This window comes from Elephas maximus, chromosome 18 (genome assembly GCF_024166365.1).
Source record: "Elephas maximus indicus isolate mEleMax1 chromosome 18, mEleMax1 primary haplotype, whole genome shotgun sequence".
Lineage (NCBI taxonomy): Eukaryota > Metazoa > Chordata > Mammalia > Proboscidea > Elephantidae > Elephas > Elephas maximus.
The window spans coordinates 50,578,226-50,601,824 of NC_064836.1; the positions used below are offsets into that span (position 1 = coordinate 50,578,226).

At 36.7% G+C, this 23,599-nt stretch overlaps 1 protein-coding gene across 1 annotated transcript in view; it reads right to left on the reverse strand.

Moving 5' to 3' along the window:
• The window catches only part of ROBO1 (roundabout guidance receptor 1), a 1,245,354-nt gene that overhangs the window by 49,619 nt on the left and 1,172,136 nt on the right, over positions 1-23,599 (reverse strand). The window contains exons 16-22 of the mRNA XM_049858153.1: positions 18,486-18,607; positions 17,148-17,379; positions 15,785-15,906; positions 11,930-12,101; positions 7,725-7,922; positions 3,522-3,548; positions 2,084-2,126 (exon numbers count right to left, since the gene is read on the reverse strand). Of these exons, the coding sequence (XP_049714110.1) occupies positions 2,084-2,126; positions 3,522-3,548; positions 7,725-7,922; positions 11,930-12,101; positions 15,785-15,906; positions 17,148-17,379; positions 18,486-18,607 (916 nt within the window). The remainder of the gene's footprint in view (positions 1-2,083; positions 2,127-3,521; positions 3,549-7,724; positions 7,923-11,929; positions 12,102-15,784; positions 15,907-17,147; positions 17,380-18,485; positions 18,608-23,599) is intronic.

A 23,599-nucleotide genomic window follows, 5' to 3' on the forward strand; every position in this document is an offset into this window, starting at 1 on the left:
TGACTTTTTAAAAATGTTTATTATTTATTTCTATCTCCTCCACTATAATGTAAGGTTGACAAGGACAGGCATTTTTATCTGTTCATTGATGTATCCCAGCCACCTAGAGCGGTGCCTGCTGCATAGTAGGTGTTCAATAAATATATCTAGTAAATAAATAAATTTAAAGTTGTATATATACATCAGGGTCATTTTGAGCACTGACTGTAAGACCTTTATTTAACTGTTGCTTCTCTAATGTTTCAGCATCCTTTATTATTTCATTTGGGAGAAAATGGTTTCTGTTTGGTGTTTGAAATAAGTTGGTTGTACTTCTGGCATGCTGTTTTTACACTTAGAATGTTACTTCTGTATGGTGATATAACACGCTTTCCAAATGGATAATTCAAGAACTTTGTGAATTCTCAGCCCTGCTGGGGAGCCCTGGTGGCTCAGTGGTTAAGAGCTATGGCTGCTAACCAAAAAGGTTGGCAGTTTGAATACACCAGCTGCTGCCTGGAAACCCCACAGGGCAGTTCTATCCTGTCCTATAGGGTCGCTATGAGGCAAAATTGACTCTACTGCAACGGGTTTGGTTGTAGAAACTAGCATTTGCTATCTATGCATTGCTGCCATTGCTTCCCATGTGATCATTTTGCCTATCTAGGCTATAAATTCCTTTAAAGCAGGAACCAGTCGTACATTTTGGTACAAAGCCAGTACAGAAAAACATATAGAAAATGCTCAGTAAGGACTTTCGCTGCTTTTATTAATGAGAAAGCTGAAGTCTACAGTCATGGATAGACACATGCAGAGAGATGGTTATACGATCAGGCGTTCCACCTCTACCCAGGAGAGAATATTTGTGTGCTGGAGGCTCTTTCATGAATGTCTGAGCTGTGATTTAGATGGAAGTCCCCTAGATGCAAAAACATGCCCTGGTTTAATTCCTGAATCAAGTGGCTTTATTCCTTATGAAGGTCTCCCTAGCTTTGAAGTCTTTCAGTGGCTGGCTTTGTGTCACAGGTATGAGAACAGGAAGCTAGCACTAGAAGGGAAAGAAAAGATTAATAACTGATACCCAGTTTGTACAGCATCGGCTAAAGGCGGTCAACACTTTTTTCTAATCACTCTCTGACATATATTAAATTCAGTCATTTTCTTATTTGACGAGATGTTCCTTGGATTCAGGAATAATATTTTACTCATTTTTGTTTTTCCCAGTAGCAAACACATTTATAGACTATCTAGGCTATAAATTCCTTTAGAGCAAACAAAGCAGGGCCCTCAATAATTTAATCGAGTTTGAATTATAAAATGGTTTGGGTTGGAAGGATATTTTCTTATACATGAAGCTAGATGTTATCGTTTTCAAAAAAATCACTTTATTGTGGAAAATCCTGAAGCTTGGCTCATGAAACTCATACCTTTCTTCAAACCCTTCTAAGCTGTGAATGCTCTGTGAATGTATTAAAGCTCGCTGAATAATAATTACAAAAAAATCATAAAGATAGGATTGAGGTTCATTTTAATTAGAGGGAAAGAAAGCTCTTTGTTAGCAAGCTACCTAGATTTCTTCTTTTGTTTTTTAATTTCAGCATATTTCCCTGCAAATGGAGAGCTAAACTATGTTGAATTTATAACAACACCAAAAAAAAAAACAAAACAAAACAAAAAAAACCCAAGGAAACAAACATCATCTACAACTTATGGGCAATTGCTGTGTTCAGCAGGTTTTCGGATGAACACTTTTCTTTGATGGTATCTGTTATCTAGCCATATTTCTTAATCTGCATAAATGACACAGCTTAATTACTTTAACTCCTTTTAATCATCTGCTAGAGCAGCAAGTCTGTCTTTCCTGGTGAAAGTTCTCCCTCTGGTGTTCATTGACTAAGTTGCAACTGTTCCCACCAATAATTGCAACGGTGTTTAAATAGCTTGGTTTCAACTGCACAGCCCCGTGTTTATGTTTATAAAAGGTCTGAACAAAATTGCACCTTGAAGTTAAACCTTTTAAGAGAGGAAAATGACATCATTGAGGAAGACAAGAAAAAATATTTGAAAATCCCCTTAGAATCCACAAAACAAACAAAATAATTACCTCCCTCCACTGCTCACAGCTTCGCCTCCTCTCTGATAAGTTACTAAAATGTTATCAAAAAAAAAAGCAACAATTAATAAGCATATTTATATATCAAAATCTAGTACATTCATGAGAATCTATGTAAAATAGAATATTTTCCCCTTTCTACCTAAAATTATTACAAAAATCATCACAGAAAAGGAGGGTTTTTATTTTAGTATTTTTTTTTAAAGATTGCATAGAATTTAACATAAGTCATTCATATGTTCTTTATGTACCAACAAGGTTGAGAACTAAACAAAACCAAAAATTCAGTAGACTCATTAAATGTAATTATTACACATTTTTATATTTGCATTCTCATGATTTTTTGTTTCAGATTTGTTATTAGATCACATAATGTTATGATTTTATATCAGTGAAATCATTCATCTGGGGGGAAAAAAAATACTAGCCTATTTTCCCAGAAGTATGAGTACTAGTAAGACAAAGATAAATGATAAAATAAATCTCTCTCCACACACAAAGCTGTATACCAAGTTGTGACTATTAATCAATGAGGCCTATTTTTGATTGTGGCTTGTGGAAACTCTTCTCGTTATATTTTCATTAGACATGTATATATACTGAAAATATATTTAATGTGCTTGAAAGCATTCTCAGCTTAATAAATTGGGGGCTTAAAGATTTAGCCGTAACAACAACAACAACAACAACAAAAGATTTGCACATAGGCAAGGGGTTAAGAAGATTAGCTGTTCTGTAAATACAGAAGCATTTACTAAGGGGGAAAAAAAAAACGTGTTTTTAAAAGCTGCCAAGTCCACACTCGGAGTCTGTTAAGGAGAGATAACTGCTTCCAGCGATCACAATAACTGGATTAAAACCGAGGCAAGACTACAGGTACATCTGTTACTAAAGGTAAAGTGAAAGAAGAGGGCCCACTTTCAAAGAAGTGGAATAGACAGAATATCAGGATTTTGACCTTGGGAAAAGGAAAAGTTTTATCTGGCACATGTGCTCGATATTTTGGTTACCTTTCAGAATTGTGATTCTCTGGACAGAGAAGGGCAAGGAAGAGAAATTTGTGTTTGAAAACTCGAAAAGCTTAAGTTAAGGAAAAGAACAGACTGCCAAGTATGAAATAATCAGTAAGGTCATTAGCATGTTAAATCATGCTGACGGTAGGAACAGTGTGTCTATCTACTGAAACACATGCAAACAGGCCTGAGATGCAGTATGGGGTCATGAATAAATAACTGCATTAAATGGATGAAAAGTAACACCAACCATTTCTACTTCATATACATGCCTGACATAAGTAAATGAAGTACTGTATTCCATTGGAAGTCCTTTCCCCCACTTACTGCAGAAAATGAAATAAAAACAGAAACACAATAGTATAACACATGCCAAACTAACAAAGGAGAGGGGGAGGGTAAGTGCAAATATATACCTGTTGGTGTGAAGGTAAAAGACGGGACTGAAAAATCAAAACAAAATATAAACCAGTTATTAAGCTGAAGAGAGAAAGGGAACATATCACATTAGTATAAATCAAGCAGACAGCTGAACATAAAACAAATGTAAATAACTAAGCCAGTAGTTCTGATACTCTGCTATATGAACGAAACCAAATCTGAGGTTAAAAAAAGAAGCTTGTCTCTACAGGTACCATTCTCAAGAGTCTGACATCCCAGTACACTGGGGAGGGGAGCTGTGCTGGCTTAGCCTGTGAATGACCCTGCATTTAGTAACAAAGATTTAGCTCATGGCTTCAGTACAAACGAGAACCCTCCACTATTAATCATTTCCAAACACGGGGATGATGGATTCTTAAACAAGTATTATCAGGGTCTTGCTTGAACCTTATCCTATCTGGATATCTGAAAGCAAATGCTTGCTAAAGTAGGCTAGTAGGTCTGCTTAAGTATTCAGCAATAAAAGGAGGAGACAGAGAGAAAGTGAGGGAGGAAGGAGAGAGGAAAGAATGAAGGGAGAAAGACAAGGAAGAAAGAAAGAGAGAGAGAGTGAGAACAAGAACTGGAACAAAGAAAACTATACAAATTGAACTGCTTCACTGTCAAGAAATGCCTGATGCCTTATCACATGAACAGTACAAAGCTACATTTTGATCATCACAGAAATTTGTGAATGGACAGAAAAAAGGGGGGATTTTTAAACCTCAGTTCCTCTGTTATGGTTTATGTTTAGAACCTTCCTAGAGTAAACAAAACATTTTTTAAATGCCATTCTAGAAGCTAAACAATAGAACAATAACACCCCTCTGAAAAGCTTTAGTCTCTCTGCAGTTATAAATCTTCATTTAATCAATAAAGCTTGAAATTGAACTGGAGACCTCAAAAGTAGCAGCCCCACTCTTCTATCTTCCCCCACTCCTGGATTTTGGAATAAGAGTTGCGCAATTTCCATATCATTTCATAGAGAGAGGAGACTGGCTTATTGTCCAAGCTCCTCACATTAACATAAAATAAACTCTGTCCTGGTACGGAAAACAAGGAAAACCTATAAATCTCCCTTTAAGATTAGTCTTTTCAAAAACTCTTTAATATCAATGAACTAGAATATTGATTAATTACTGTATACCAAAAAAAAAGCTGCCAAACATATGTTTTCCTGTTCACATCTGAACGTATCCTAGAAACTTACACTAGAATTAGGGCCTTTGGGGTTGCAAAGAGAACCTGCAGCATTCTGCCCAACTGTCACTTACCAAACCACTTAACCTCTGAGCACACTAGAAAGAACAAAAACAAAAGCCTCAATGCTGTGCACCCAATTTATACCCCGGCCTTCCTATGCAGCACAGCTGTCCCCATCTTAAGAATTCTATTGTGTTGTCTCTCAGTTGGGTCTTTTCACCAAGTCCATGTAATTTAGCTACATTCAAAAATTCAGAACCACAGTAAGAAGTCTTCATAAATAAATAAAGATACACTAAAAACTAAGGCAATTCAAGTGAGAATGGAGTGTCTCAACATTAATTTGCAATCACAAGGACACAGGGAAAATAGGAAAGGTCCTTGCCATTATTTCTCCTAGATAACTGCAAACTCCAGTTTGAGGATTTGAGGAAAAGATCAAAGGAGGTCAGCCTCAATGAAATTTTCACAGCTAGCATACCAAAGAACAACTTTAATTCTCAAAGCTTCCAGTGATGTAAATAAACCCTCCAGGTACCCAGGGATGCCAGTGGAATATGAGATTGTATGTGTACGGGGATGTTGCGTGTTCTGGTAGATGTCAAGTCTATGGCTAAACGTAAAGGGGAATGTTAAAAATGTTCACTGTTACCCCACGTGACAATCTGGCTTGATGTTTTATAGGTCAATAGGCTCTTTTACATTCATTTTCTTAAAATATTTCACTTCTTTTTTTCTTTTAAAATTACCGGCATTGATTCTGGCATTAAAAAAAAAAAAAAAAATTTATTTTAAGATCTCAAAATGCACTTTTTTTTTTTAATTGCATAGAAACAGAATTAATGAAAAAGTGCCAACAAGGCAAAGTGGGGAAAGCAGAATCAAATGCTCATCAAATTACATTTGTAATTATGTTCTATGATTTCTGCTGAAACACAAGCTAGCTGAAAGGACAACGATATTAGTTTAATAGGTTTTGCAGAAAAAGCTCACAGGCATTTGCCAGCATGCTTAAAGTACATTAGTAAAGGAAAAAGAACATTTCAGAAAGGAAGAAGGGTTTCATGTCACATTTTAAGACTTCAAGACAATTTAGAGCATTAAATTGCTACAACCACACAGTTCTACTACTTCATCACAATACGTGAAAAAGGATTCCACTGACTGGTTATTTGTGAAATGTAAATTGATGATGGAAGTCTTTGGAGAATTTAAGAGATTCCACATCTACATGTTAATTAGTCACTTTCCCTCATTCAAATCAGATTTTAAAACCCAATCTACCCTCAACATCCTACCCCTTTCTCCACTCCACAACACACAGGTACCCACAACCCCCATCTCTGCATTGTTTTTTCATCAAAGGTTTTCTATGGTAACACACGTGCCTGGCATTGTTCTACTTTGTACATAATGAACACCAGCTATCTTTGCAGTAACCTCAAGTCCTCATTTTCCATTTCACAGGCAGGGACACTGACAATTTGCTTCATGTCTAGATAGGACAAACATCTTTAAAACAACATATTTAAAGACGATAATGTTAAGGCAAATGTATGCATATGAGAAGATCACTGCTGAGACACAAGCAAGAGGCACGTTGATTTATTTTTACAGTATTGGTGATGAATTTGTGTAGACTCTCTCTTGCCAAGACCCCTTGTGACAGAGAGTGTACCCTTCTTACACTGTTTTTCCAGTCTACTTTTATATATAGATAGTGACACTCAACAGAACTTTGCACTGAAAAAAGTTTTAGCTAGCAATGAACATTCTGATCTTGCCATAAAATTGATCAGAGAAATGACACGGCCAACACTCATAGAAAATGTGTACACTTAGGAAGTATATAAACAATTAAGTAAGGGTGGAGGGCCATCTTTATTGGTAATCCTCTTTAAATTTCCTTTGCAGCAAAGCAATAGTTTTATTAAACTGACATACAGGTACTATAACTAGGGTGACTGGATAATTTATCATCCAAACCAGGACAATTTTGAGACCAAAAAAAAAAAAAAGCACTATAAATAACTTTGCTAGACAGAAGGCATAAACTGGGACTGTCTCCTGACAGCTAGGAATTATTGTCACTCTAGCTATAGCCCAGATCTGGGGCCCAGTGGTAATGGAAATATTTGGGTGAAAAAAAAAAAAAAAAGATTACCTATCTGACAGTGTTAACAATATCCTCAGAGAACAAAAATAAATAAATCACCAATCTACAGGGTTTGAGGATTTGTGGCAAAGGTGTTTGTGAAACACCGTGGCAACTGGATTCATCCTTAAAATTGCAGAAAATAGCAGGCAGGCAAACTTTCTCTTCAAAAGCTGCAAACACATTTGTAACGAAGTCTCTATCACTAATTAGCAGACTACACATATTCAAGTCTGCAATTCTAAGGATAACGACGTATGCATACTATACCTCCTCTCTCTGAACACAACAGGGTCATGCAGTCCATATTTGCTAGGAAGAAACTATTTTATAATAAATCAAATGGCAGTATTTTCTCTTTTGCTTCACAAAGGGCAATGGCACTCCCTTTAAAACTGTGAGATACTGTTCAAATACTGGATTTATAATCCCTGTGCCAAGGTGACCGAAAAATTTCCTCTAGAATATAAAATAATGAAATAATTTCCAAAGAAAACAGGGGTATGGTATAACAACTCAGTCTAAACCTACTTGGGTAAAAAATATACATATATATGTGTATATATATATATATAAATATGTATATTTATATAGACACATACATACACACATATTTATAGTTGAAATATATTTTAAAGTAACTAGGTCTATAACCAATAAGCCCTATTTGTGGTACTGTTACTTGACTGGAATTAATATGTGGTAGAAACCACTATAAAATAAAAATACCTTAGAACATGTTTATTAAAATAATTCTATATTGGATATGTATCATAATGAATACTTTAGATCACATATTAAAAGAGTTATGTAAACATATTAAAATAGGGAAAACTAGTACCTTTTCTGATACCCGCGTAAGTACTAGTAAGTCCGTTCCTCTTCTTCCGGTGTCGATAAAGCCAGATGCTAAAGACCATAAGGATGATCCAACAGGCCGCCCCGATACCTGCTATGAAGGCCGGCTGCTTCACAACATCTGAAATCTGCTGAGCGAGGCTGACTTGATCCTCAGGTGATACAGGGTTTCCATGAGAATCTGAAAAGCCATTTTCTGATCAATTTGAGTTTAAAACTTAATGTCATAAGGTGAGTATACTTGTATGATATAAAGTCATTGTTATTATTTTGATAATTTTTAGACAAAGATTTGTTTTTCATTCTTCCGCATCCACCATCATTAATTAAGATGGCACGTGAGATTGTCAGCAAAATTATATTCATTTCATTCTCTTCATTTTAATTCAAAACAAATAAAACATAGTGATTTTAGGACACTCCACTTTAAAATGGAGCCCTGGTGGCACAGCGTTTAAAGCAATTGACTGTTAACCAAAAGGTCAGCACTTCAAAACCACCAGAAGCTCCATGGTAAAAAAAAGATGTGGCAGTCTGTTCCTGTGGAGGTTTACAACCTCAGAAACCCTATGGGTCACTATGACTCGGAATCAACTCAACAGCAGTGGGTTTTTGGGGTTTTATACTTAAAAGCAAAAGCAATGGCATGTGATTTCTGTTTTTACTCCAGAAAACTCTATAGGTCACTGCTTAAGTTTCATAGGACAGGGCTGAGATAAATACAAAAAAAATAACGTTAGAAAACAAAATGCTTTTAATGCAAAAATATAAATAAGGGGCACCTAATAATTTGGAGTCCCTGGGTAATACAAATGGTTAATGCAGTCAGCTTCTAACCAAAAGGTTGAAGGTTCGAGTCCACCCAGGCACCTTGGAAGAAAGGCCTGGTGATGTACTTCCAAAAATCAGCCATTGAAAACCCTGTAGAGCAGAGTTCTACTCTGACACACATGGTGTTGCCATGGGTTGGAGCTAAGTCGACAGCAATTAGTTTTAATAAGTATTTACAGGCAAGATAGAAGCTTTTATAGACTTCATCAATAACCCTCAAATATGTGCTCAAAATAATGGAAGAAAAATATTATTTACTTCATAAGGTAGATATTGAAGAGATGTATACGTATGCTCCTATATGAATAATGTGGGAAACCTACTAAGATATTCATTCTTTAGGTCCACCATTACATCAAGTCACACAGAGAAGTCTGCAAAATCTTTGTAGAAAACTGGTGGCTGTTGCTATGTGCTCAAACCAACATCCTACTTTGTTGGCACTGACGGCTGCCAACCCTGAGGATGCCCAGTGGGCAGAATTCCCATTTCTGTCTGCAGTTTTAATGTTCTTCCCCCACAACATCTGGTGAAACAAGAAGGTGTTTGCCCATTTCATTAGGATTGGCACAATCTGACAGTTGTTAAATCATTTGACTCTGAAGTTATTCTGTTAATATATTTTTTCAGAAAAATAATTAGTATAACTTATTATACATGAATAACATGTTTTTAAAAGAAAAAAAAAAAAATCCTACACCAAAAAAAAAAAAAAAACCCAAACCCATTTCACTCAAGTCAATTCCAATTCATAGCAACCCTATAGGACAGAGTAGAGCTGTCCAAAAGGGTTTCCAAGGCTATGATCTTCATGGAAGCAGACTGCCACATCCTTCCCCTATGGAGCTGCTGGTGGATCTGAACTGCCCATTTTCTGGTTAGCAGCTGAGCACTTAACCACTGTGCCACCATTATTTTATTTTGTTTTTCTTATTAAATGATATTAAATCCTAATAAGACAGCTAGCTGGAAAAAACAAGTAGTGTTCAATGCTTAAACCTACCTAAGGAAAACAACACCCCTTTCAACGTAAAATGGTTAAATTGCTACTCATGGGTGTGTGTGTGTGTCTGTCCGTCTGTCTGTCTTACTTGGATTTTTCTTGAACAGAATTCCAAACTTCATTCTATGGAGAGGCAAGGTTAAAAAGCCTCTTTTCACAGGCAGTCACCTGCCTTCAAAGGTTCATTGACTTGGAAGTTTTATTTCATGTTCCAGACTCTTTTATCTCTGGTTATCCTAAGAGCACTCCGCCCTCTAAAAGTTCACCAAGCAGACCTATTCTTTTCTTCCAAATACGCCCTTTGTATCTGCTAGGTTTATAGATTTCATGGGTATTTGTGCAAGGTTAAGTTGGGTAGCTTCAGATTTTATGGAGATAGCCAAAAGAGGTTCCATGCAAGCGACCAGATGGGCTTAACAGAATAAAGTGTGGTGTGACCAATGAATTAAAACGGCCACTCTATTTCTCAGTCTTTGTCTCTTTGCAGCTGAGGCTATATTATGATATGGAAAACTGGAACACATTCATAATTTAAAGAAAACCACTTTGACCCTCAAATCCCATGTTTTTAACCTTAAGTAAATAAAATTATAGATCGTTCTTTTCCAATTCCTCTTCTAAAAATTAGGACTGAAAGTCATGTTATAAAAACAGGTCAATGACATCAACAGTACATAGGGTTATCATAGTGTAACTTAAAATTTCAATTTTAATAACTTGATACTAGTGTTTCACAAAAAGGGACAGGGATTTGACTATCAACTATTTCCGCTACATAGAACATTTCCCTCCTTCCATATTCTATGTAACACTGTAACAGGTGCATCAAGCAATTTATTCTCCACAGTTTTGTGTATTGCTTGAAACTTCACAATGAATGTACTTCCATTTCTGAACCAGAAATATATCATGGAGCTATTTTTTGCTTAAAAATTGAAGTAAACATGAAAGATAATCTAAATATCAAATTCTGGCCCATGGTTGTGGCAGATACTCAAGCTCTCCACTAAAGGTTTCAGTGGACCTCTCATAGCCTAGGCTTATGGTTGGGAGGTAGTTCCCTAGTTGGTGACTTCATTCATCTATTTAGAATACAGGACTGAGTTCTCAGTAGGAGTGATGTGTACCATTTCCAGGCATGTACCATTAAACCTTCCCACACACCACACCACATGTTTTCCTCTCCTTTTTACTGGCCAGGGTAGGTGGACCTTGGAAGCCCCGTGTTGAGGAGGCAAAGCCTCCTCAGGTCATGACCCTCAATGTCTACATGCAACAGAGTCCTGCTCTACAACCACTGGACTTTATGTGGATTTCACTGGGTTAAGCCACAGAAATTCTCCCAAGTGTATCTTTCAGAGCAATTAGCATTGTCTTAACAATGGAACCTTGATAACAGTTTTCAGAAGGAATGTAAAGTTCTTTATGTACAGCAACAAAATTCACCCAAAGCCAAATGTTTCTTTTGTTGTGAAATACTTTCTAGAATGTGTCATCAAGATTACCTACAAAAAAAAAAAAAAAATACTATGTACTTACCGTGAAGTATAAAGACCCATATACCTGATTCTTCTCCATAACGTACCAGTTGACACAGAACATTACTAATGCTTAACTTCTTATGTGGAACACACAGACAGCAAGTAGACTAGATGAAATTCTCAACATCATAATTCACATTTTACATGTTGCCTCTTTCTTAATATCTGACCCCCCCACACACACACTTTTCAGCTAAAATGGCATTTTGTTGTTGTTTCTGTTACTGTTTTAGATTTTACAAAAAATCACCCACGAGTATTTATTTTATGCTCATGCTCTACTGCCCATAGTGAATTGTGGTAATGAGGGCATCCCTGTTGCTTTTTCCTTTTTCTTTTTAATTTATCTAACCATTTTTGAAGCACAAATTATATTTAACTTTCCAAGTAATTCGCATGTACCATATTTCAATGCTCTCTGATATTTCAATCTACCTTTTGTTATAAAAATCAATTACAATTTTAAATAGACACATTCCATGAGGGTGCAGACTGCATCATTCTTTTTTGGTGATGCATCTTTGATGCTCAAGAAATAGTATTCGTTGAATAAATACTATAGGAAAAAAAATTCAATAAAATAGGATTAGGTTGACAGTGAATGCTGATAGCTTTTTGCTTGAAATATTTACAGTGTGTGCATTGATAGGTTAATGTTTGTTGTTGTAAAGCTAACACCATCACTGTTGTAGCGCTCATGCCATATTCCACGTTCTATTCAGCTGCAAACAGTGGCTCAGTGATGTACAAAAAAGAAAAGCAGAACAAAGGGTACAGTGACAGGCTGTCAACATGGTCTGCATTGACACTCACCTAACTGGATGAACTGTGGCTCGCTCTTCACCCCAGGCCCAGCTCCTGTGCTGGCTGCCACTTCCACACTATATCGGATCCCTGGAACCAGAGACGGAATGACCACAGAAAAGGTGGAACCATCCACCGACTTGTTTATATGGTATCGGGTTTCATTGCCCAGACACCAAACCTGTAAGAAGAAGATAAGTAACGTTAAGCTGATAAGTTATCTAAATTCTTACGAAGATCATCATCATACTGGAGTTTTAAACCTAGACCTATCATGAACCTACCACAGGAAGTTTCAAAAGCCATTTCACCCTAGGATCTAGTTCTGAGGAGACTTTTCCACCCAAACCTAGCGTTAGTAATAGCATCATGACTTCTTTATACTTTAAAAGAAAAAAAAAAATTGTGGTACATACATATATTTCAAAATATTTGTCATTTCAACATTCTTCATTATGTTTATGCTGTTCAACTATCACCACCACCCATTTCCAAATTTTTCTATCACCCTTAACAGGAGCTCGGTGTCCCCTCTCCCTTCTCCCCTGTCTACTAATAAACTTTGGTCTCTATACTTTCAAAGATTTTATCAAGTAAGACAGTCTATGGCACACATGCAAATTTTTCTCTTGAAGTTCATGGTTTTCATCAGACCATATCATTCGTTTATTTTAACACTGAAATTACTTGCCAGAGTAAAAAAGGACCTCGAAGAGAGCTGTGTGTATACAAATAAGGTATAATAACTTTTCCGTTCATCATTCAACATTTGCATTCCCACTATGGGCTTGGCATGATGCTAAATTACCAGGTTTTAGAACACAAAGATGATGAAGGACCTCGCAGTCTATTAAGTTACTTTGATAGATCTCTGGATAAAAGTACAGGCACTCTCACCACCCTATCGCCTTTTACATCAGAACTGAGAAGCAGTTGATTTAAAGGGACCGAGAGCATCTGAATATTCTAAAATATCTTGCCATAAATATGGTTAATAAAAATAAAACTGAACACAAAGAATAAGAATTCATCCTAGGATTTTATTCAGCCTCTGGTATGTTGAACTATTATAAACGAGAAAAAGTTAACACTCTGATCCTATCTTAAAATGGGAATAGGAATTAGTCTTCAATAACATACATGGGATCATAAAGAATAACCACATGTAGTTGACTTAAAAGGAGGATATTCTTCTAATAAGAAAATTGCCACACACCTCATTAACTTTGATAATGATATTTTTGATAGGAAGCTGTTTTCAGGAAATTACAATGTGTCAACTACACTACAATCCTTATTTTAAATTTCACCAGATCATTATTTAATCATAAAGTTGATCTTTTGCAGTGGTCAAGGACTTGGAAATGCTGCATGAGAGTATTCTGACTCAGTTTCCATAAGGAAATGACTCATAGAGTAGTAAAGCATGCCCCACATTCTTCATGATATCCTCAAGCAATATGTAGGATGAGCTTCAAGGAGGCTACTGTCTAAACACTAATAGGAAATAAGATTTAGAATAAATCTAAGAAATACCAGTGTGCTCCATCACTTGGGCAATAACCTTTCATTTTTTTTCTTTGAAAGCTAATATAATTTCCATATAGCATCAATGCCTCACACCAGCAAATGGTCAGACTCTAAACTAGGACCTGGCCATCTGGAAATAAAGATTCCTTTGTAAATTTTCCCCCCAATTACATTACGCAGCTGAACTGGAGCCACAAACTGATTTTGTATCAGTCAATCAGGTTCTGAAAGGCATTTGATTATTTTAAATTGACCATGAAGTTAAGTGAAATCCACTCTTTCACATTTCTTCAGGAAAGAAATGAGTTTTGACTCTTAGGGGAAAACGCCTACATTACGCAATTTTGCTTGAGAGCTGAGACATCACCTCCTTTTAAATCCTTAAAAATCTTCTATAACGGTCTTATTTTTCTGGATTGAACCATAGCATCCTGTCCCTTCCCAGTATTGAAATAACCTCGACACTCAGGAGAAAGCACTTAAAAGGTGTAAAGATTTTTACCTTCTTAATTGCTCAGTTACGCTACAGAATACAATGTGAAATACCTTAAAACACCCAACTGTGCATCTATGACATTATTTAAGTGCTTTCTAAAAAAAACATGAAGTCTTTTTAAAGTATACACATATTTCATAAAAAAATGTTCAGTTCATTAAAAAAATCATTTAGAAATTAAATATATAATACTAAGCTCAGTATATCTGGTTACTGTACAAATTAATTTGTGCAAAAAAAAATCCGTAGTCTTTATTTGGGTTTTAACCAAAAGGTCGATGGTTTGAACCCACCAGCTGGTCTGTGGGAGAAAGATGTGGCAGTCAGCTTCTGTAAAGATTGCAGCCTTGGAAACCCTGTGGGGCACATCTACTCCGTCCTATAGAGTCACTACGAATTGAAATCAACTTGATGGCAAGCGGTTTGGGTTTTGGTTGGTTAACCAGTGGTGCACAACACAATCACCTGGAAAGATTTATCAAAATATATATGCCAGGGCCCCTTGTCAGGTCTACTTATTCCAAATCTCACGGGGTGATGGCCAGGCATCTATACCTTGAAAACATTTCCAGAAGTGATTCTGATATTAGCATGTAATTAACTAACAATCACTAATCTCCACTATAGAAAGTAGATGTGCCCACCTTTCCAATATCAGTTTTATATCAATACAGTTTAAATTATTCACATAAAGGAAATCATCTATTAATTATCATAATTTAGAAAAATATCGAGGCATCATGACTATATAAGGCAGTGCCTAGAGAGGAATATGGTTTGCTGTTAAATTTCTTTGAGAACATAGCATGCTTACATAAAGATAGAACAAAAATACACATAAGATATATTTTTCTTCTGAGGTTTTCCTGATTCAAATGCATCAATTACTTATTCATCACAGCTCTTAAAGAGTGCTATAATACAGATTAATCGACAGAGTACAGCCAAATACATCCTTCTGACTAAATCTTAAGTCCCTAACTTAGTCTTGCTGTACCTTGGCGTGAGTGTAAATATTTGTTCAAGGTGAACCTATCTATATAAGACTCTATATAGTCACTGAACAGTGTCGGTAATTTCACAGGTAAAATAATTATTCTGACTTATTTAATTAAATCACTTGACAATGCATTATATGTTTTAAAAGCATCATAGGGATATACAGTAATTTGTAACCTAATTTCTCCATAGGTGTGAAATTTTGTTTAAATACTAAAATAAGGTTTATTTTTCAAAAAATACAAATTTGCTTACATATTAAAATAATTTTTCCAACTTAAGCCTAGAATTCTAAAAGTCCAAAGAAATAAAAAAAAGAAAGAAAGAAAGCAAACTAAATTTAATAGAATGTGACTCACAGCCAATTCCACAGGGCAAACCAGTCATACAAAATACGTGTACGCTGTATTTAAGGCACATAAGGATTTTCAATTTGAATTTACATTTACTTGTGCAAAATTAGATGACTGTATATATTTTGTGACCACAAAGATTCTCCCTTTAAAATTAATTTGTTCAAAATGAACTTTCTAGCAAAATATTCGTCTACAGTCACTAAACAGGAAGAAGTAGGTTTTTTTTTTTATTGTGGTAAAATATGTATCATAAAAAATTCTGCTGTTTCAACGAGTCCTAAGTGTACAATTCAGTGACATTAATTACATTCACTGTACTATGCAACCGCCCCAATATTCATTTCCAAAAGGAGAAAGTATTTTAAAAGTAATTTTATATGTTGCTATGGTAACCAGCAGATGGCGCCAAGGAACCACAAACAATTTAATCAGGTTTGTTTTCTTTTTTGTTTCTTCATCAGCAAATCACTATGCATGCACTACCTTGTACTCTTGGACCATTCCATTTTGAGTGTCTTCTGGAGGTGGCTGCCAAGTAACAAGAATTGCAGTCCCATTTCCATCATTCTTTGACACCGTTACACTTCGGGGTGGGGCACTGGGTGCTATGAAATTGTTCAAAAAATGTAGATTATTATTTGTGTTAGAGAACACTGAAAGCAGGTACTTAACACTGAAAGTTAATTATAGCCATAAAGATATAAAAATGTGCATGTTTTAAACATGTATCTCATTCAAGTCTGAACAGTCCCAACTACTAAAGTTTCTTCTCAATATTGCTGCCTCATTGCTGTCAGTTATCCAAACTAAAGTTATAAGGATGATCTCCACAAAATATGCCAGGAAAAGCCCTATTTTTCCTAACCTGTAACCTCAGTCTCATATTCTCCATAAAAATGTTCGAAAGTGTGAAGATGAACGCCAACCATTCATGACAGTAGCCATGCCATATCTTTTAAAAATCAAAATGATACAGATATTTGAAGAGAAATTGTTTTTTTGAGACTGCAGTTATAACATGTAACTTTTTATATTTATATGAATATTAATTTTTAATTTCCAGTTATCAAATGATCAACCATCCTAGGTTGCTCAGAACTGGGAAATATCCAGGGACATGGGACTATGAATGCTAAATCTGCTTAAAAAGTTCTGGGCAAACCAAGACAAGTCATTCCCCTTATTTACAAATCTATTAATCTAAAAAATTCAACAAATGATTGGAAAATAATGAACGGAAAGGCAAGCAAATTTTCAACAATTCCATCTTTAAATGTGAATCTTAGTTCCTAAAAGAACAAATCTGTCTTGGAAGAAGTATAACCAGAATGCTCCTTAGAAGCAAGGACGGCGAGATGTCTCACATACTTTGGACATGTTGTCAGGAGGGATCAGTCCTTAGAGAAGGACATCATGCTTGGTAAGATAGAGGGTCAGTGAAAAAGCGGAAGACCCTCAATGAGATGGACTAACACAGTGGCTGCAACAATGGACTCAAGTATAGCAATAATTGTGAAGACGGCAAAGGATCAGGCAGTGTTTTGTTCTGTTGTGCATAGGGTCGCTATGAGTCAGAACTGACTCGACAGCACCTAACAAAATCAAAAGTCACATATATCCTATATAAGTTACTAAGTGATGTAATGATCATATTTGCACATTTTCACGTAGGGTGCTTTTAAAGCAAGTCAAGTGTTACAACATGTCACTTTTTAGTAATTTTTCTAATTAAGCAGATCTCTTATCAAAATATAATGCTCGCTATATGTCAGTTAATAATTCATGTCAATATTAACAGTATAAATATACTGCAATGCACAGGAATCACACACTTCATTATACTTGCCTTCTTCCAGGGTTTTGGCAAACTTAATTTCACTGTCTGCTCCCTGAAATTCATTAAAGAAAGGGCGGGCCTTAATTTCATAATTGACTCCCTTTCTGAGTTCAGGGATAACCACACTATTTTTGGTTGGGGTCCTCACATCAAAAACCAGCCACTCCGATTCACCATGGCTGGCTCCAGATGGCCGATAGAGGATTTTATAGCCTTGAATATACTGAGACTGTTGGTCTACCTATTAAAATGACAAAAATACAATCATTCACAATATATTCGTACTGCTTCATTGGAAAACAAATATGAGAAAGTGCAAAAAACTTCTATCTGGCTTCACCCTACATTCTCTCAGTTCATATAAAGAAGAATGTTAAAAAAAAAAAGATACTATCTTTTATAAGGTGTTTACTATTTTCAGCTTAATATATAATATCGTATGATAGTTAATCTTTATGCTTCATGTAGAAATATGAAGCATCACAGCAATTCAGTGACATTATCTAGGGACATCAAATCAGGGGATGGGGAATAACATGTATTTTACTACTTTCTGATTGTAAAAGCCTGTTGAATACTATTTAGAAATATATCTAAGTTTTTACAAATTCATGTGATAATGACCTTATCACAGTTATATGTTCATAGTAAACGGTGTTGTTGTAAATACTTTGTGTTATTCACACCAAGACAGAGTTCAGTAATGAAGCATAATAGAAAATATCCACAACACTGAAAGGTCTCTATTTAAAGCCAGTTCACAGCTACTGTAACAATGCTTATATTATAAAGCTTCTATCACTGGTGTAGAAGTGGGCAACAGAGTGTTAAATTTATAAATATATATAAAAAAGCCCTGGTGGCAGAACAGTTAAGCATTCAGCTGCTAAATGAAATCTGCTTCTGTAAATATTACAGCCCAGGAAACCCAGTGGAGCGGTTCTGTACATGGTGTCACTATGAGTAAGAGTCCACTCGACAGTAACCAACAACCACAACAAATATATATAATACATACTAAATATATTATTATATTTTTATATATAATACGGAGACCTGGTGGCACAGTGGTTAAGTGCTATGGCTGCTAGCCAAAAGGTAGGCAGAGTGAATCCACTAGTCACTCCTTGGAAACCCTACGGGGCAGATCTACTCTGTCCTATGGGGTCGCAATGAGTCGGAATCCACTTGGCAGCAATAGGTTTAGGTTTTTTTTTTTTTTTTGTATTAAATATATTTTTATATATAACCCACATATATGTTAACTTACATATCTTTTAAGGAACTCACAGATGTCACCTGATTATTAAAACAGAGGTCAACTATTATAACAACAACGCAACTCACTGTCCAGTGCACTTCAATTGAAGAGGAGGAAAGAATGGTAGGATTGTGGAGGTGCAGGACAACATTTCCCAGCTCTCTCTGGACCTGCTTGTGATCCACTCCCTGACTTGTTGGTGGGACATCTGCAACAATTCAAGAAGGCTGTGTCAGGTACTACACAATGCTACTGCCTTGAATGAAAGCATGGTTAAACAATCTCTTCACCCACAGCAACTCTCTGAAAAAGAATTATTGGGGTAATGAAGCCAAACTGTGACACAGAATAAAACAGGGAAAACTTAACCTTTTTATTAGGATCAGGAGAGTAGGGGCACACAGAGAGAGCAAGAGAGCAAGAGGGGGGCACACGGAAAGCAAAAGAGGACAGCAGGCAAGGATAACAATGGCAAGCAGCGGCACTCAATGGCTCCTCCTACCAGGAGCCTTGGTGGCACAGTGGTTAAGAGCTCAGCTGCTAACCAAAAGGTCGGCAGTTGGAATCCACCAGCTCCTCCCTGGAAACCCTATGGGGCGGTTCTACTCTGTCCTGTACGGTCGCTATGAGTCAGCATCAACTCCAGGACAACCGGTTTGGATTCTTCTTGGTTACCATGAAATGATTATTTTCTTGCTAAGAATGAGGTACCTTGTGTAATCCTCTTTAGGTTTGTTTTAACCTTCTGTGGTGAACTGAACTATACCAGAAAGAAACAATCCAGAAATCACAGTCAGGCTGGATGGACAATGAAAAGAATGAAGACATAAGAGTGAAAAGCAAGCCCAAAAAGTAGTCATACACCTTTACATCTTATAATATGAACCTGGATATCTTCCCAACTAATGTTTCAGTTAGTGGCTACTATGGGCGATAGGATAAAGACGCCACTAAAAAATAAAATAACACAGACTAGATCCATGAGAACAGAGCACTTTATATCTACTTAACTGACGATGGTGTTGTTTAGTGAGCGAACTACAGTAAAGATGGTTTAATAAAGAATTCATACTCTCAAGAACTCCAACATTTTAGAGACCTAGAATACGTTAAGAATCAAACCGCAACGAGCATGAATTTGCACTGCACTTCCCCCCCGCCCCAACAAGGAGTTTTGTTAAACCTATAGGGTCGCTATGAGTCAGGATCAACTTGATGGCAACAGGTTTGGTTTTTTGTTTGTTCGTTTGTTTTCTAAATTAAAGCTTGTAGTCAACAAAAATTGCCAGTATCTGCCTGGGGTCTTAAATGCTAGCAAGTGGCCATCTAAGATGCATCAATTGGTCTCAACCAACCTACAGCAAAGGAGAATGAAGAACATCAAAGACAGAAGGAAAATACGAGCCCAAGAGACAGAAAGAGCCACATAAGCCACAGACTCGATCCACCTGAGACCGGAAGAACTAGATGGTACCCAGCTACCACCAATGGCTGCCCTGACAGGGAACACAACAGAGATGATGTGTTCCTGATGGAGCAGAGAAAAGTGGGATACAGACCTCAAATTCTAGTAAAAAGACCAGACTTAATGGTCTGACTGAGCCGGGAAGGATCCCAGAGTTATAGCCCCCAGACTCTCTGTTAGCCCAAAACTAAAACCATTCCCAAAGCCAACTCTTCAGACAAAGATTAGACTGGACTATTAGACATAAAATGATACTGGTGAGGATTGTGCTTCTTAGCTCAAGTAGACACATGAGACTATGTGGGCAACTCCTGTCTGGAGGAGAGATGAGAAGGCAGAGGGGGACAGGAGTTGGTTGAATGGACATAGGAAATACAGGGTGGAGAGAAGGAGTGTGCTGTCACATTGTAGGGAGAGCAACTAGGGTCACATAACAATGTGTGTCTAAGTTTTTGTATAAGAAACTTACTTGAAGTGTAAACTTTCACTTAAAGCACAATAAAAAAAGTAATAATTTAAGAATTACAGCAAAGAACATATTTGTATAAAATGGGCTTCATTAAAAGAGAAAATAACATAATTGTTCTTAAATAAAATTAAGGAAAAAAATTGCCACTATCCAAAGAGGTTTTCTAAACACAGATGTTTTGCTTTGTTTACAGTAAAGGGGATACAGAGTGAGGAAGAGAAGGAAACAATTATTAGAGTCCAGAATTCTTCCCAGAGTCTAGTAAATTGCCAGATATTGTCTTGATTATTCATCAACTCACAAACAACCAGGATGAGAATTTTAGTTTTCTGAATGATTAAACATCTTCAAAGAACTGGCTTTGGATAGAAAGTAAAAGCATAAATACTAAAAACGAGGTTGGTGAATATGTGATGGAGTCCAGGGAAAGCAAGCAAATGGGAGAGACGACAGATGAAGGGTGCTATTAAAGACTGTTAGATATTGTAGCTTTGAATGTATATATATACAATCTCTAAATTAAGCTTATAAATAAGAAAAAATTAAGATAATCCTGGCTTATATTTTATTATACCTTAGAAATAACTTTGGCTAATAGTTGTCCTAGAGATACCTATTATCACAGCCTACACACAAAAAGCAACTGATGGTCATCTTGCCATCTCATCTGTCTCTTAGGCATAATTTCTTTCCCTACTGGTCTCAATTGCTCCTATGTCTTCAACTACCATCTATTTCTAGCTTAATTGTAAAGTCACTGGAATAAGACAGAATTGGGTATGCATCCCAGTTCTGCAACTTAAGAACCATGTGATATTCAGAAGATTTTTTAACTTTCTATTATTGTTTTCTCATGTATCGAATGGCAATGCCAATGGCTGTAACTCCTGAAAACTGCTATGAGAATTATGTTCTGGTAAGGTATATGACGCTGAACAGGTTTCAGCAGAACTTCCAGACTAAGACAGACTAGGAAGAAAGGCCTGGAGATTGACTTACAAAAACCCAGCCAATGAAAACTTGGTGGATCAGAACAGTCCCATCCCATTGTGCATTGGGTCACCATGAGTTTGGGGCTCACTAGATGGCAGCTAACAACAACCACCACAAACTCATATAAAGTGCTTTTTTTGAGGCAGAGACTGTGTCTTAATCTCTGTGAACTCGCAATACCTTGCAGAGTGCCATACATATAGAATGTGCTTAGTCATCATTGGTGGAAACACAACCATTCTATTAGCTGCTAAACAAGTTCTCTCATGTTACACTCTAATCCTCAGAGAACCTTCTGCCTTTCAGGAAGTATCTTCAAACATAGATACCGCCATCTTTAAGGATTTCTACCACAATTAGCACCTCTATCCCTAATTTCTCTAGTTGAGATAAAACTGCCAGCCAATCTCTTCAGAAAAATTGCTAGATTCTCCTGCCTATTATAAACATTTTGGCAATAGAATTCTAGAATATTATTTTAGAAAATTTCACATCAGAGCGAAAATGAAAAGATGTCTAATAATGTAATATTGAGAAATTTATGAGTTGATATTTTTCTTTTCCTTTTTGCTCGCCTCCTCCTGAAAGAAATGTATTATAACATAAAGTTGCTTTCCCGAGTCCAGATTTAGACTTGAAAGAAACCTCAAATACTATCCTGTTTCCCCACTATTGGAACTCCTTGCACACGATCTCGGAGGAGAGATTATCCAGGCCCCATTTCATTATTTACTTAAGTGGCACAGTGGTTAAGAGCTCAGGCTGCTAACCCAATGGTCAGCAGTTCAAATCTACCAGCAGCTCCTCGGAAACCCTATGGGGCAGTTCTATTCTGTCCTATAGGGTCACTATGAGTCAGAATTGACTCAAGCGTTAATGGGTTTGATTTGTTTGGGTTGTAATGCACGTATTCTATACATTTTGTATCTGTGCATATATTAAAAAAAAAAAATAAGGCTCAAGGGCACAGCTCAGACGTGATATGTGAGTTAGGAATAGTAGTGAAGGTAGCAGTTAACTACCACCATCCAGGCAATGACACCACCGCTGCTAAGCCAACCACTCATCTGACCTTCCTTGTATTACCAAATCTTGTCCTTGGCATCTTAATTACTCTGTGATAAGCTCTAATTCCAGTGGTGGCTTAGATTAGCAGTTGGAATACACCAGTGGCTCCAAGAGAGAAAATACGTATCAATCTGCTCCCATAAAGATTACAGCCTAGGAAAGAAACCCTCTGGGGTGATTCAACTCTGTCCTATAGGGTTGCTATGAGTTGGAATTGACTTGATGGCACACAACAACTCCTGTTTTGGGAACCTGGGCCTTGAGTCTGTTCACCTGAAACATTTGATCCCACTTTATTCATTGGAATTTCCAGTTGGGGAAGACTCTTGTGCAACCCAGTTTCAGAAATAGTTTTAGACATATGTCTGCTCCCCTTATGAAGTTATTTCCAACAAGCCTTTCCCTGTTTCTTCCCCTTACTGATTCTGCATTATTTTACCCTCCCATTGGATTTTTCCCAGGTTCTTTCCCAAGTTCCTCCTATGGCCAATTGTAGCTGGACCCCCAGCTGGGCTTCACAGTGTTTCAAAAGCAGTCCAAGACTTAGACAAGGAAGCTTGCCTCAATGTTCCTTCTACCCATTGGTCCTGCGCTATTGCCTGAAGTTAAAATAAGCATACCTCTTCCATACCATAGTCGTTTACATTTGTGAGAGAATATGTCAAGGCTACTCTAATTATTTACTGGGCTAAAACATGCAGGATCCTTGAACTTCCTTTCCTACGATGTGATTTTAGCCTTTCATTTAGTCCCACCAACTATCCTCATTGAATTCCTCCAGGCTTCTTAAAAGTCTTATAGTCTATCTGAATACATAGTGCTCAAAACAGAACACATTCATGATCTGACCAGTTTAAAGATGGATGGGGGGGGTTACTTGATCCAGACATAATTCTGCTAATGCCAGCTCAGACTACATTTGTTCTTTTGGCAAATACATCACTCAGTTGGCACAGATAGGTGTTTTAATTGACTTCAAACTCTAAAGTCTACCCCTCCCCAAACCCCAACAAACATTCCACATGTACTCCCCTTAAGCCTAGAGTACTCATCTATCCTTCTTCAGCTAATTTTTTAAACCTAAGTTCAAGTACCAGGCATTTTAATTTGCTCCATTAATTTTAATCTTGTTAGTGCTGCCCCATTATTCCAATCTGTCAAGGTATATTTAACTTTGATTCTGTCATTGAGCAAACTAGCTGTCT